This window comes from Diabrotica undecimpunctata, unplaced genomic scaffold (assembly GCF_040954645.1).
Source record: "Diabrotica undecimpunctata isolate CICGRU unplaced genomic scaffold, icDiaUnde3 ctg00003168.1, whole genome shotgun sequence".
Taxonomy (NCBI): domain Eukaryota; kingdom Metazoa; phylum Arthropoda; class Insecta; order Coleoptera; family Chrysomelidae; genus Diabrotica; species Diabrotica undecimpunctata.
The window spans coordinates 1-15,720 of record NW_027314365.1 but is presented as its reverse complement, the minus strand read 5'-3'; the positions used below and the strand labels follow the sequence as shown (position 1 = coordinate 15,720).

The following is a 15,720-nucleotide window of genomic DNA, read 5'->3' as shown; positions in this document are numbered from 1 at the left end:
ACGCGCTATCTCAGAGTTTTTGTAAATATTTATTATATCTTTTATGATCTATTTCAAATAAACTATCATTTTCTTTTCATTATTTTTCCTGTAAAACGTTTCTTCGCGCTAAAATAGAAAAACTGGAAATTTCTAAATGATTGGAAAATAAATCAGCGGGAAATAGAGATTGACAAGAGCCAAGACTATGCCTATTTGATTTGTGGATTATACAGAATTTAATTAATTTAGGCAGAAACTCATTAGTCAAAACAAAATGAGAATAATAAAGTAAACAGTTACTGACTAAACAAGTATGTTGAACTATGAAATCCACAAGGAAAATGAATTTCCTGTAGCTGACTGTTGAGGCTTCTATCAGAAGCCAGAATCAAGGTCTATGGTTCAATAAAACATTTAGCGCATGGACTTTGTGGATGAACTCAGCTTACGAGTATACCAAAAAATGAACTGTTTATGTGGGAGGTAGCAGACTTAACGGTAGTCCTCCAGAAAGAGATTGAGGAAACAATATCAGAACCTATTTAGAGACAATCTATACGGAAGATTGGTTATTGTAAAATTGAGGATAGACAAATTCTAGTATTCTCGATCGACGAGATGTTACGAGATGAAAGCTTGAGGACTGCTGATTTTAAGACCTATTACAGATTTGGAAAGGTTTGCTTCAAGGCCACGAGAGGCCTTGGTGGCTCTAATCAGGTATGTAGGAGAATAAAGCAGCTTCAGCAGAACTTACTTTTGCTATGAGAAGGTTCAATGCACCTCTGATACAATGTCCCAATAGGAGGTGTATCTGGCATTAGTGAAGAGTTTACATATAGATGAGCTGATAAGAAGAGCCGAATACTTGATAATAGTCAAACTACATTAAAATACTGCTGTTGATGAATTTCTGTCCCATGGATTTAATGATGGTAAAGATAAAGATCACAGAAGGAGGGAGCATGAACGCAATAATTCCGGGAACAGCATACCTTCCATATAATCAGCAAGGTAGACAACAGCTAGAGAGATTGCAGCTGATCATCGGCTGTGATGCGAATACGCACTATCTAACCCAGGGTAGCACAAATACAAATGAAAGGGGTGAGTCATTACTACAGTTTTTGACATAATATACATAAGACATAAGCCAACTTTCGTAAGTTCACAACTAAAGGAGTTAATTGATATACCAATGACCACGACTCACGCGACTAAAACTGCTAAAAAATAGGATGCTTCAGATGAGTTGTCTTGATCAGACCATCGACACATGTTTTGAAATAACAGGTAATGAGTCTAGGAACTAAACGTGTCGTAAGTCTCCCAAAACAGACAGGAAAGCCTATTAAGCAGACCTGGAATATTGGTTAAGTAAGGTAAAAAGGACGAAGAGACATACTGGATCTAGAGATAATTGCCGAACATTTTCAGGGTTGTCACGTCAGCGTTGGAAGTCAAGTATCTTTAGATAGTGAAAAATTCCAACAGAAAAGTACCCTGGTGGAAAAATAACCTTATAGATCAAATAACTGGGGTTGTGAAGAAGGTCATTGCGAATAGCAGATTGCAGAAATATCAAGGCTCCATAAAGTTATCTCGAAGGAATTTCAGGTAAGTGTTCCCTCTCTCCAAAAGTAAGTAGTCAGATGAATGGCATAGAACCAGTAATCAACTGTTCAGGATGCACTTTACTAAGTCAGAAATAAAACTGATACTACTGGACACATGGCAGCTCATTGGAATGGAGACCATAACTTATCGTTCTGGGGAAAGCTGGTGTGTGGCAACAAGTGGTAGTATGAACAAAATCAAATGGGAATAATTTTTGGTACATAAACGAAATGAGCAGTACACAAAATTATAAATATGATACCACAGACTAGCTTAAGACTGGGATACTGGAGGCTCATAAGAGTAGCTTTATGACCCCGACAAAACCGGGCAAAAAATTTAAAACACAAACTTGTTCCAATGAGTTACATGGCTACATACCACCATAAAGTTTATTACTACCGAACATAAGGTGTAAGGTCATTGCGAAAAGCAGATTGCAGAAATGTCAAGGCTTCACAAAGTTATCTCAAAGGACCTTCAGGTAAGTATTCCCTTGCTCTAAAAGGAAGTAGTCAGGTGAATACACCCGGAATGGCATAAAACCCGTAATCAACTGTTCAGTGTACTCTTTACTGAGTAAAATATAAGACTGATACTGCTGGACATATGGCAACACACTGGACTGAAGAGCATAACTTATCGTTCTGGGGAAAGTTGGTGTGTGGCAAGAAGTGACAGATTAAAACAAAATCTAATGGGCATAATTTTTGGTACAAAAACAAATTGAGCTGTACACAAAATTATAAATATGATACGACAGACTAACTTAAGACTGGGATACTGGAAGCTCATAAAAGTAGTTTAAAGACATCGGCAAAACCGGACTCATCAAACTTAAAACACAAAATTGTACGAAGAGCTACATACCACCATAAAAATTAGGTGTGTATATCTCTTTACTTTGTTAATACAGAGAAGCCACCAGGTGATCACACTAAAAATGAATTATGGAAAGTTTAACCCATTATCGAATGTGTGAGAAATGCATGTCTTAAAGTTGAAAGATCAGTTATAACTACAGTATTGAGAAGCTAATGATTCCCTTTACTGGCCGTTGGGTTTTACGTCGATGTATAAAGGGAAAACCAAGGTCCACAAGCTTGAAAAAATTCGTTGTTGTTTCATCCACTGGAAATATATCGAGGACGATTGACTCCTCTGTCACATCTAAAGTATAAACTCGGACCAGCAGTTATTTTAAGAATGTGCTCATATTTGCATCTGAAAAGCTTTTTACATTTTGATGGGTATTTTACAACTCTTAATCTAATTTCTCGTCTAAATGAATAAAAGTTTTATGGAACTAGTACTGTCATGAACAACCGAATTTCAAAATTGAATTGAATTGAATTGAAAGCAGTTTTGTTGTAGTGAACAGTAGTTCTGTTGTACGTAGTTGAGTCGTGGACTCTCACAGACGCTACCTGCAAGAAAATTGAGGATTTCGAAATGTGGCTTTATCGTCGAATCCTGAAGATATCCTATACCGACCACGTTACTAATCACGACGTTTTATTAAGAATGCAAAAAGGAAAAGAGTTGTTAACCGTAATATAAACAGCCAAAATCGAATACCTCGGTCACATCATGAGGAACAGCGAGAGATATGGGTTGCTGCAATTAATTCTACAAGGAAGACAAGGATCAGGAAAGCGAAGGATTTCCTGGCTGAAAAATCTACGTACGTGGTTAAACAGAATAACCACAAATCTTTTCAGAGCAGCAATTTGCAAAATACAGATTGCCATGATGGTCTCCAACATCAGAAATGGATAGACACTACAACAAGAAGAAGAACAAAACATCTTCTTCTTCTTCTTATCCTTCTGTCGTCCATGTTTGGACACAGGCCTCTCCCAACTTTTTCCATCGGTCTCTATCCTGAGCAACATATTTCCAATTTGTTCCGGCTATTCTTTTAATGTCATCAACCTATCTCATCTGTGGTCTTCCTCTTGGTCGTTTACTTTCGTAAGGTCTCCAATGTTGTATTGTAGTATTCCAACGTTGGTCTTTTTGTCTAGCAGTGTGGCCCGCGAAGCTCCATTTAAGTTTGGCAATTTTTGTTGCTATGTCCTCGACTTTTGTTTTGGATCTTACCCAGTCGTTCCTCTTTTTATCTGACAGTCGTATACCTAACATTGCTCTTTCCATTGTTCTTTCTGTTGTGGCTAGTTTATTCATGTTTGCCTTGGTTAGGGTCAAGGTTTGACATCCATATGTCGAAACCAACACGACAAAAACGAAACGAAAAGGAAAAGAAGAGCAGCAGAGGCAAATTTAAACAAAAGACAAACTACAAATGTGACACTGGCAAAGAAACTTGTTGCCTTTTTTATGGCTACGAGGAAGCTTGGATTAGGTGCGAAACATGTAAGGGATGGGTACATGCGATTGTGCGAATATAGCTGATGTTAACTATTATTACTGCGATAACTGTCTAGCGTTTTTTCTCATATTGATTAAAACCAAACTACACGACAAACAAAACCAATTAACAATGCGAAAGTCCAAATTACACATAAAGTTTTTATTTAAAATTATTTTTTTTAATATCATTAAAACTAATTTCTGTATTCTGTGGTGTAATATTAACCCCGCGTAATAGGGTCCAAATTGCGCTGCCTTCTCCTAGCGGCCAAGATATTTTTTCTACATACTGTATAACGTAATTACAAACTTTTTTATACTGTCCGGTACTTCGTGGTATCTCAGTGGTCTAGAGGTTGACGAAATTGTCGTCCCACTCACAAAATCGGCATAATAATTATGCCATAAAACTAGTTGTCGTAGTCGTCACTTACAAAACAGTTAGTTGTACACTTATCTCATGAATACTTTAGATTACCGGTTGATAACTAGGCTTAAACACAAATAAAGATAACCACAATGAATTTGTAATTCCTAAAAAACAAAAATTTGTTGTTCGAGTAATCTGTTAGTGTGTTGTGTTTTTATTAAAATGGTTGTGCAAGTGTATATTACTGGAGTTTCTTGTAATACCGAGGTACGTATTGTATGTTCCATCATAAATGTAAACGAGGTCACGTTCTCACTTTGTTTACCTTGAACTGAGTCGTTCACGGTTAATTGCATCGATCATTGAAGTGGAAAGTATCGATTTTACCGTACTATATATATATATATATATATATATATATATATATATATATATATATATATACTAGTACCCTGTAATTTTTGTACTCCATATTTTCCTGTCATAACTTAAATCCTCTTGCAAGTCCTTTACGTTGCGTCTTCGATATCGTCTCTTTATCTTCTGTCATCCTCTTCACATATTCAAACGGCATTTACTGTCCTTTTTCCACCCTTTACTTCTTTGTCTGTTAACATCCATTTTTATTTCGTTTCTTATTTGTCTTTTCTGACATCATCATCATCATGCAACCTCTTTTGTCCATTGCTGGACATAGGTTTCTCCCATTTTTCGAAACTCTTTATGGTTCTGTTCGTCTTGTTGCCATTTCTTGGATATTCGTTTAATGTTTTGTTCATCTAGCATGTTGGTGGTCGTCCTCTGCTGCGTTTGTCTTCTCTTGGGCGTCAGTCAATTAGATTTCTGGTCCATCTTTTACTCTCGCTATCTGACCTGCCCAATTCCATTTCAGCTCGGCTATACGTTCGACGACATCAGTGATACCTGTTCTTTTCCTTAGGTCTTGGTTCCTTATTTTGTCTTTTTTTGTCACGCCGAGAATCGATCTTTCCATGCGCCTTTGTGCCACTCGTATTTTTAGTGCTGTTGTTTTTGTGAGAGTGAGAGTTTCTACTCCGTATGTCACAATAGGAACAACGTATTGGTCAAATTTGCTATCTGGATGTTGCTCGTCTGACACTTCGTCTCAAAGATTCGGAAATTCATCCTGTAAGGGTATTTTTATATACCTACTTGGATTTATTTTTTAAAATTTATTCTTTTTTCTGAAGCTACCTACTTAAGATAATTAATAATATCTTTTTAATACTTCGATGATTAATAATTTTATATAAATTTCGTGACATCTATTAAACCACAAAAACTCGTTTTTCTCTCTCTTTTTTCTCTCGTAAATAAAATATTAAACTTTTGTTATCAGTTCTGCGTTTTTTGTTTCTGAGGTTCTTGGCGTCTTCTGTGGCGAATTGTGACCACTGAATCATTTTGTTCATTGAAATACTCCGCACAGGAATTATTTTATCAAAAACAGGTCGTAACAATGACTTTTACAAGACGTAAAATTATACAGTACATCCATTGAAAAACCGGAATAAGTAACTTTTTGGCGATAGAACCTCTTTCCCTCATGGATAATACTAATAAATAAATAATAAATAAACTCATTTACTCGGGAATGTTAATATTTGTTATAGCCTAAGATCCCTAAACTAACATTTTTTACATACATTTAAAATTAGGAGAATACATTGATAATAGATTGCCAGTTAAAAAATGGCCACAAATATTTTAAATTTGTAAAAATTGGTAATTATTTTTGACAAAATTTTTATTTTGTTCATTTATTTTTTAAATAAATTACGCTGCTCATGACGTATATGTAGGCTTTTTATACCAAATTAAAGCTAATTTGATATAAAAGACGGCTAATACAGGCAGACGATTTTTAAAAATATTTTGTTTGGTGATGAATGTATATTTACATTAAATAATGAACCATAAGATTTGGTCGACAAGAAGCCTGAGGATATTACTGAAAGCCGTACCCAATATCGTCAAAAAATGGTTAGGACACAATATTATTGGAGTATTTTTCTATGTTTTTCAAGTTTTTAGACTTGCTAGAGACAAGAAGAGATTTTACCGAGATATGCAGAAATAGCTCCAGATAAAGAAGAAATTTGATTTCAAATGGATGGATGCCCTGCGCACAATAACTGGGAGATTAAGGAATTCCTCAAAAACAGCTTTAATAATTGTTTGATTGGACCTAACTGTAACATTAAGTAGCCTCCGAGATCGAGAGATCTAGCTCTAAACGATTATTTTAGCTGGGGGCATTTAAAATAAAAAATCTATTCTGACCAAAAATTTTCAGATATTGAAGCATTTAAAAAGACGAATTATTAAAGAGTGCAAAAATAACGCCACTAGTTCTGGCTAATATTAGACGAGAATTTTATAATTGATTGGGATACTGTTTAGTACAAAATGGCTTATTGTTTGAACATTTGTTATAGTTTTATGTTTAGAAAGTATCATAAATTATTTTTAGGAATAAGGATCACAATAAAATTATATTGGAATTCTTCGTATTGTTCTATAACCTGGAATTGAATTGGAGTGTATTAGAATATCTTACGTAAAAATAAAAATCTTACAGTGCTCGCACTATTGCCTGAATACAACAATACTCTGAGATAGCGCGTACTGAGTACATTTCATTAACTTCATTGCTTTGTAAACAATATAACTGATTGTTTACAAAGTAATATTTATTATTCAAAGGTATTAGTAGTATTTAGTAAAATTTTATATTTATATGTTTATAAGTTAATCATAAAATAAAAATATTGACGATTCAAATATTGTCAAACACCTTACATCAATATGATCAAACGCACACGTCATACAGATTCTTGTACTACGTGTGGCCTGACTTGTAGGAGTGGCCTGAAAAATGTGTGATATTTTTGGAAAATTTTGGAGTAGGTACGTTTAATTCTTAGAACAATTTTAAAATTTAAAGTAACAGACCTCAAGGCGTTGATTCAGTATGTGTTTGGTTTTTATAAGGTTATACTTAAGAGGAAAATAAAGATTAATCAATTGTTTTATCACATTTAATAATCAAGAATATTATACACAAAACGATGATTAAACGAAAAGAGTTTGTATTAAAAAACTGTTCATTTTTACCAGGTTGGATAGCGCACGAATAGAAAACCGATCACTGCATTTTCTGAGAGCGAGAAATACACTTCTTCCGGGGTAACTTAAGACTGACTACTCCTAATTTCTACACCATTCTTTCGTTCTTATAAATATCCAAATATTTCGCATAGACTAGGAAAAGATAGTATACGCCAAAGTTGTCTTCTCTACATCTATGAACCATCTTCTAAGTTGCGAATAGGGCTTCTCGATTTCAAAGACAACTTCGAAACCCAAATTGGGGTTTTCTCATTATTCTTCTCATATTTCTTTATATTGGCGCTTATATACATTTGGGAAATATTTTATGACTTACTTTTATGGAAGTTAAAAGGAGCTTTAAGATAGTCTCTAAGCCAGTATGGGAATACCGAGAAGTACCTGATACATTGGGGGATCATAAAAGTGTCACACTGGACTAGATTCAAGGTCATCGGTGAATACATCGGGACAACGTAACAGCTGAATAGACGGAAATACGCTAATAAGGGAAATACCTACTACGGAAAACAAACATAAATCAGCTTAGAAGCATAACAGACATCAGTCAAGTAAGCCATGCACAGTTTGTACAGCGAGGTCGTTTCAATAAGTTGCATACTCCGGACCATAAAAAGAGTTAACCACATTTTGAATGACTGCTAGATAATATATCGTAGGTGACAAATGGTTTTTGGAGACTCCCTAAAATGTATGGTACTCATTTAGTAGTCCTGTAAAATCTGATAAAGGATTCCAGAATTTTAGAAGTGATATTATAAAGGCATACCCGATTTACAGTCAGCTAGTTAGCTACACAGACTGACCAGTTTATACCAAACAGTGTAAAATCGGTAAAAAAAATAACAGTTGTAACGGAATGTGTTGCAAATTTAGCTTTAGAGTGCTTTGATATTATAAAAAATTGAGCATTACGTAGTCAGACAAAAATCTGATAATAATATTAAATATTTAGGTCATTTTTAGGATAATTTGCATTGCATACATGTTTTAATGCCCAACTACAAGTTTTTGACGTATAACTAATGAACATATGGGAACAAATAGGTAAATGAAACTGGAGGTATCAACTGTGCAACGGAACAACATTATCACATATACAAAGAGGATTCACCAATGCCCAATACATAATAATTAATTTGTATTGATTACCTGGTTCTTCTTCTTGACGTGCTTATCCGTTACGAATATTGGCGATCATCATGGCAATCTTTATCTTATCTGCAGCAGCGCGGAAAAGCTGCACAGATGTTGTATTGAACCTGAGGTTCTTTAACCAAGATGTTCTTCTTCTTCCTGGATCTCGTTTTCCAAATAATTTTCCTTGCAGGATGGCTTGAAGGAGAATTTCGCATAATATGTCCGAAGAACTGTAACTTTCGAGATTTGATGGTTTTCAGTACCTCTCGGTTCTTATTCATTCTTCTGAGGACCTCCTCCGTTGTGACCCGGTCAGTCCACGGAATTTTAAGCATTCTCGGATGTAGGAACATCTTAAATGCTTTCTATTTTCTGCACATATTTTCGTTCAAGGTCCACGATTTAACACCATAAAAAATGATAGAGAAGACGTAGCATCGCAGCATTCTTACTTTTGTATCAAGAGAGAGGTTGTGACTCTTGAAGAAGGTCCCCATTCGATTGAAGGTAGATATAGCTTTTCCGATGCCCATTCTCTAATATTCCTTTTACAAATTTATATCGTTTTGTATACTTCCTACACTAATGGGACAACTAAGGTAAACTGTTAATAGGCAACCGATGGAGAACAAAAATGTTTTACTGTGTACTACCAATTACTTCGAAAACGTTTTAAATCTTCTAAAATCTTCTCAGAAAACAAAAAACCAAACTAACAGAGAATGTAGGAAGTATATTGACTTTTGTTACAAGTGGATATCATTAGCGCAGGAGAGAGAAAGATGGAAACAATTGGAAGAGACTTACATCCAAGAGTGGATGGTAACAGTTGACGAAAATAAAGAGCAAGGGAGATTAAAAAATCCAACACTGAGGACTCTTTCTATCAACTACAGTATTGCCCCAGATAACAGTGAGCAAAGACATAATCGCCTGCATAGTAAGACATTTATATGTTGTAATTAAGTATAAAGAAGAATATTCAAAGTACGAGCGTCATATTTGATCGATTCCCAATATTACTTTTGATTTTTAAACGTTTTTATTTTTAACATTTTTAGGTTAAGTCACGACAGCAAAGAGTGCTGTCTATTTTGGATTCCAAATCTATCAAATATGAAATCGTGGATATTACAGGCGAAGATGGTGAAAAACCGAAAGCGTATATGCAGTTAAATGCCACGTCTCTGGGAGGAACTCTAAATGATCCTGTTCCGAAACATCCACTACCTCCTCAGTTATTTAATGATGGGATTTATTGTGGGGTAAGTACTCATACACAAACTTTAAATTTTCTTCTTCACTGCAGACATTAAAATTTACCTGTTCCATCTTCAGAAGGGTATAATAACCATGTTTTTTAATTTCTACATCTTTCTTGTATTTTGAATTTTAATTAACTATTTTTTTGGGTCATCTTTTGTTTTCATCTTGTGAATATACTGTCTCTATTGATCTTTGTAATCATCTTCTTTTTTATAGCGTACACAATTAGCTCGGTACGCATTTCTTATTCGACTTGTATCAAAAGCTTTTTTGAAGTCAATGAAAGTTATATGCGTTTTAAAGTTAAATAACCTACATTTCTTGATGAACTGTTTGATTACAAATATATTATACAAATATATTACAAATATATTATTACAGTGTCGTTTTCGGAATTTATATTTATTTAGCGTATGGCTATATCACAGGTTCATATATATACATATATATAAATTATATAAATTACAAACAACAGTAAATACAAAAATATTATTCTATAAACAAACATCTAGATTATAAATATATTTGATTGACTCTTTTGTAGCAGCCAGGAAATCCGAAGGGTTGCCGTTATAGGATCTAATCGGGCATTCCTCTACCATGTGTTTTACTGTTTGCCTTTCGGCGCCGCAGTCGCAATTTGGTGATTGTATTTTTCCCCATCTAAAAAGTGAGTCGGAATATCTGCCACAGTTCGTTCTTATTCTATTGAGTGTGGTCCAAATTCGTCTCGGTTGGTTGAAGCCCTCAGGTTTGCTTGTAATACATGGCATGTTCCAGTTAGCTGGTGCAGCGTTATTCTCCCATTGTTCTTTCCACCGTTCAGTTACATTAAAGTTTTGATCTACTAGCCTCTTTGCTGGTTTTAGAGGCGGGTGTCTTGAACGGAGCCTATTTATGTCTCTGGCGGAAGTTCCGACATGGAAGCGGAGCTCAGGATCAGTATTGATTTTTGTAAATTCTCTGACAAGGGCATGTTCCCGGCGGATCGGTGGAGGAGCTATATGACTCAAAGCTGGTAACCAACTCTGAGATAGCGCGTTGATTGTGCCCGATATAGTTCGCATGGCTTGGTTGAGTTGGACATCAACACGGTGAGTATGTGGACTGTTTATCCATACTGGTGCACAGTATTCCGCTACGGGGTATACCAGTCCTAATGCTGTCGATCTAAGTGTGGGTGCTGAGGAGCCCCATGTAGTGCCGCAGAGCTTTTGCAGGATGTTGTTACGAGTTCGGAGTTTTGCAGCAGTCTTAGTAAGACGCTCTTTAAAGTTCTGTCAAGTGTAACATCTAAGTATTTTGGGTGTTTATTATATTTAAGGAGTCTATCCTCAAAATGGATTTGAGGTTCATAGTTGGCCATCTTGTTGTTCAAATGGAAGCAGGACACTTCTGTCTTAGTTGGATTGGGTTGCAATCTCCATTTGCGGAAATAATTCCCTAGGGCATTTAAATCGTTTGTTAGAATGCGTTCAGTGACCTCGAATTCTTTATGACTTGCGGCAAGCTTCCAGTCGTCTGCGTATCCAAACTTTTTTGATGTAGTTTCTGACATGTCTGCTATGTAGAGGCTGAAAAGTATGGGAGCCAGCACGGATCCTTGTGGAAGTCCATTATTCAGTTTTTCTTTGGGTACTAGTCTTGTCTCCCAATATAACTTTAAAACATCTGTTGGATAGCATGGCGTTAATAACCTCAGTGGTCTTTCTGCATGGGATTATTCGCATTAATTTATATATTGCCCCTTGTCGCCACACAGTGTCGTAAGCAGCAGATAGATCGATGAAGGCAGCGGTTGTTTTTAATTGCTTTTGAAAGTTTGATTCCACATAATTGGTCAGGGCGAGTACCTGGTCTGTGCAGCTGCGGTTTGGCCGAAATCCTGCCTGTTCCACTGGTAAGTAATGGAATATGGTTTTGCTGATTCTATTATACAACAGTCTTTCGAACAATTTGTACACCATACTTGGCTTGTGGCAGTGGGCGTGGCTTGTGGATTTCGGAATCCATATTGTTACTGATACTGATGGTCAAAAAAAAATGCAACACTATTTATACGATTATTTATTTGGATCAAAAGTATTTCTTTATAAGCATTGTCTAAAAATATATATGTGAGTTTTTACCTCGCAATCATTTCTTTTAACTTAACGGTTTCTCTTCTTTTTTCGCAAAAACAAAAAAGATAAGTTTATTTCTGTGTGTTTAAACACTTGAGTTTATTTGTAATTTTTAGCCATTCTGAATTGTTTTTGATTTACTCAAAAAATTTAAAATGCCAAGAGATCGCGGTCGTCGTGAGTCGTTGCGTAGGCATGAAAGAGGCCGGTTTTGGTTTACGTACGGAAAATTTCACGAAGAGTTAAAGCTAATCCGTCAACGGTGTTGACGGATTGGAGGTGGTCCAATAATGAGACTCTGAGATAGCGCGTGTCTGGACATCCAAGAATATTGCAAGGCCGTGGTTTGCGCCATCCTAGACTTATTGCTCTCAGAAATAGACGGGTCAGTGCACATCAAGTAAGAGATGATTTAGTTACAGCTACATAAGGGTAGTATCAAGATGAACAGTTAATCAAAGATCACTTGGAATGGCACTGGGAGCTTATTGTGCGCTTTTGGTGTTATCTTCGACATCACAGCATAGGGCTTGACGCTTAGAATGGTGCAGAGCTCGGCAAAAATGGAATGGTCAATCGAATTTTGCCTGCTTCAGTGATAAATCTAGGTTTTGTTTGGGTAGCTCCGATAGGAGCATAAGGGTAAGACGTTTTCGAGGTGAGAGACGAAATATAGACTTGGCTGTTGAACGTCATATATCAAGACAACCAAGCATTTTGGTATGTGGTGCTATATGTTTGGGAAGTAGATCACCTCTAGTTATTAGATTTTACACTTAATTTGAACAATGCCCCATAGAGTAACTGAGTGTATTGAAAATCAAGTAGGAGCCACTCATTATTAATATTTTGACGAAAATATTAAGAATATTATAACGTATACTTCTATAAATAAATATTTAAAACATATTTGTCATTCTACGTGTTTTTTTGACCATCATTATATTTTGTTATTTAATCAATTCTATTTTTATCCAATCTATTTCTGCGCTTTTTAATTTTTCATATTTTTGAGTGTGGTTTATATTTAATCTAATATTTTATCGACTACTTCGATTTATATTGTCGTGTAAATCTGTATAATTACTTCGGAATGCTTCTTATTTTCTCCAGATTGTTTAATAGTTGTTTGTCCATTAGACTTTTTGGATCCGAAAATTGCTTTGATTGTCCGCTACAGCCAGAATTTTCTCCCATTTTTCTTTGCGCATTTATATTATTACCACATCCAGAATGATATTAAATAATAATGGCTTATTAAATCAGTTGATCCGGTATACTTTACTCTTTACTATATATATATATATATATATATATATATATATATATATATATATGTATATATTCTGTGTATAGCTTAATGGGCTTTGCAAATTTACCATTTGTTCTTTGGTCTCAAAATACAACAATGGTGTTCAAACAATTTTGTTTTTGTTTTTGTGTACATACTTATATGAAATACTAATTAAAAAATAAAATCCACAAGGAAAATAATTCCTGCAGCTGGCTGTATACCACGTATCACAAAAAAGAGGTTAAATCTTTGTAAATGGGTATATTTAAAAAACCCTTAAAAGGGCTACATCAAATATCACGAACGTTTTCGGAACAACAGTTCTATCATCAGGTTAAAAATACAGGTAACATGCCTGAGCCACCAAAATATTAGGGTAAAAACCCTTTAAAATATATTATGTTACCAAAGATTGTACATGATGTTTATAATATTATTTGATGTTTAATATTTAATTAAATTTTACTTCAGGTACCATACACCCATGTTTTAAGTGAGTTCCAGCGCCCGGAGAGTAAACCTCTTCAAACGGACTTCAGCTGGTAACTGAAGATTTAACAGTTACCAGCTGAAATCCGTTTGAAGAGGTTTACTCTCCGGTTAATTAAATATTAAACATCAAATAATAATAATAACATTATGTACAATCTTTGTTAACTTTATATATTTTAAAGGGTTTTTACCCTAATATTTTGGTGGCTCAGGCATGTTACCTGTATTTTTAACCTGATGATGGAACTGTTGTTTCGAAAACGTTCGTGTTATTTGATGTAGCCCTTTTAAGGGTTTTTTAAATATACCCATTTACAAAGATTTAACCTCTTTTTTTTTTAATTAAAAATAGTTTGTGCAGTAGTACAGTAGATATACGCTAATTACACCCAAATCTAAATACTTTTTCTTTACTTTCTTTTAGGATTACGATATGTTTGATGAAGCAAACGAGTTGGGAGAATTAAAATCATTTCTGAAAATCGAAGAAACCAAAATTGAAGACAGCAGTGACGTTATTGCACCTGAAGATGTAATACTAGTTTCCAACAAAGAAATAGAACTGATAGAATAGCTAATATTCTTTAAGAAGTATTGTACTGATTTTTTATATATGACAAAAAGTTTATTTCGACCCTAAAGATATTTTTAAATGTGATACTTTGCATTGACTTTTGTATTAATAAGTAAAAATTTGAATAAATCTATATAAAGTAAAAAATGGATTTGTATTCTTATTGCGTGTTTTTATGTTGAGTTTTGCAATTTCCTGACGATAGAGCTCATAACTACCCTGATAATTAGGATTCTTTATTTTGTAGTCATTGTACATCATTGTAATTGAAATATCCGATGGTAAGTATAGACGATTTGGAACATGCTCCCGACGATAATGAGATACGGTAGGTCAAAAAGACATTATATGTTCAACGATCGGTTGTTTGTCAATAAAATTCAGAGCTGGTCCGTGCCCTCGTTGGTCTTATTTTGGAACACTAGCATTATTATTATTAGTTCCTCTAATATTTTTCAAAAATCGATCATTACTTTTGTCATAGCCTAACGTGGCGAGGAAAAATATTTGCGACGCGAATCAGTTGCAACATTATTTTTTCTTTTGTTTAGTTGTCTAAAATTACCGTGCACAAACAAACGTTGAGCTTGCGTGTTAAGTTCCCAATACTGCTGATTAATATCTTCTCGTCTCGCTTCATTTATCACTCCTGAACACTTCATCATGCAGGTGTTTTTATACACGATTTTTTTATTTTGTGGTCACTAGCGACAGATGATAATTTCTGCTTTTTTCTTTCGCCAGGTGCTTTTTCATTTTTTGTTCTCTTTCTAACTGTTTCCTTTTTGGTGTACATCTTAGCATGATTGTTTTCAGCAATGTCTATGGACAAAGTGACCATGTAGTCGACCATAGACTTCACTAATTGATAAACAGATGCATCTTCTTCTACTAAACTTTCATTATCAGACATAGCTGTAGTGTGGAATAACTGTAGAAAAGAAGCTGAAATATCCACTCAAATAAAATATTTAGCTTCTATTTTTTATGGCGTAACAGCAAAAGAATTGAGAAAATTAGCTCTTAAAGTACGCCTAACCAAATGTTACGTATACAGTGTACTATAATATGGAGTGGAATCATGGACTTTAAATCTAGACACAATGAGACGACTTAACGCTTTTGAAATGTGGACCTATAGAAGAATTATGAGGGTTTCCTGGGTAGATAGAGTTACGAACAATGAAGTACTGAGAAGAATAGGTAAAGAGAAGGAAGTTGAACTTACAATTAAAGAAGGAAAGCTACAGTATCTCGGACATGTGATGCGGGGCGAGAAGTATGGCATCCTGCGACTCATAATGCAAGGAAAGATAGATGACTCTGAGATAGCGCG

At 34.9% G+C, this 15,720-nt stretch overlaps 1 protein-coding gene across 1 annotated transcript; it reads left to right on the top strand.

Annotated features, from left to right (window-relative positions):
- The first annotated feature begins 4,303 nt into the window (after nucleotides 1-4,303).
- On the top strand, nucleotides 4,304-14,533 carry LOC140432190 (SH3 domain-binding glutamic acid-rich protein homolog). The gene is made up of 3 exons (XM_072520014.1): nucleotides 4,304-4,609; nucleotides 9,697-9,900; nucleotides 14,235-14,533. The coding sequence occupies exons 1-3, from the start codon at nucleotides 4,565-4,567 to the stop codon at nucleotides 14,382-14,384; spliced, it is 399 nt and encodes a 132-aa protein (XP_072376115.1). The 5' UTR covers nucleotides 4,304-4,564; the 3' UTR covers nucleotides 14,385-14,533.
- Nucleotides 14,534-15,720: the final 1,187 nt, after the last annotated feature.

Bases quoted from the DNA above. Each gene is read 5' to 3' on its own strand.
- LOC140432190 (XM_072520014.1), top strand. From the start codon at position 4,565: ATGGTTGTGCAAGTGTATATTACTGGAGTTTCTTGTAATACCGAG. The intron at 4,610-9,696 runs GTACGTATTGTA...TAACATTTTTAG, and splicing joins GAGTTTCTTGTAATACCGAG to GTTAAGTCACGACAGCAAAG. The intron at 9,901-14,234 runs GTAAGTACTCAT...ACTTTCTTTTAG, and splicing joins ATGATGGGATTTATTGTGGG to GATTACGATATGTTTGATGA.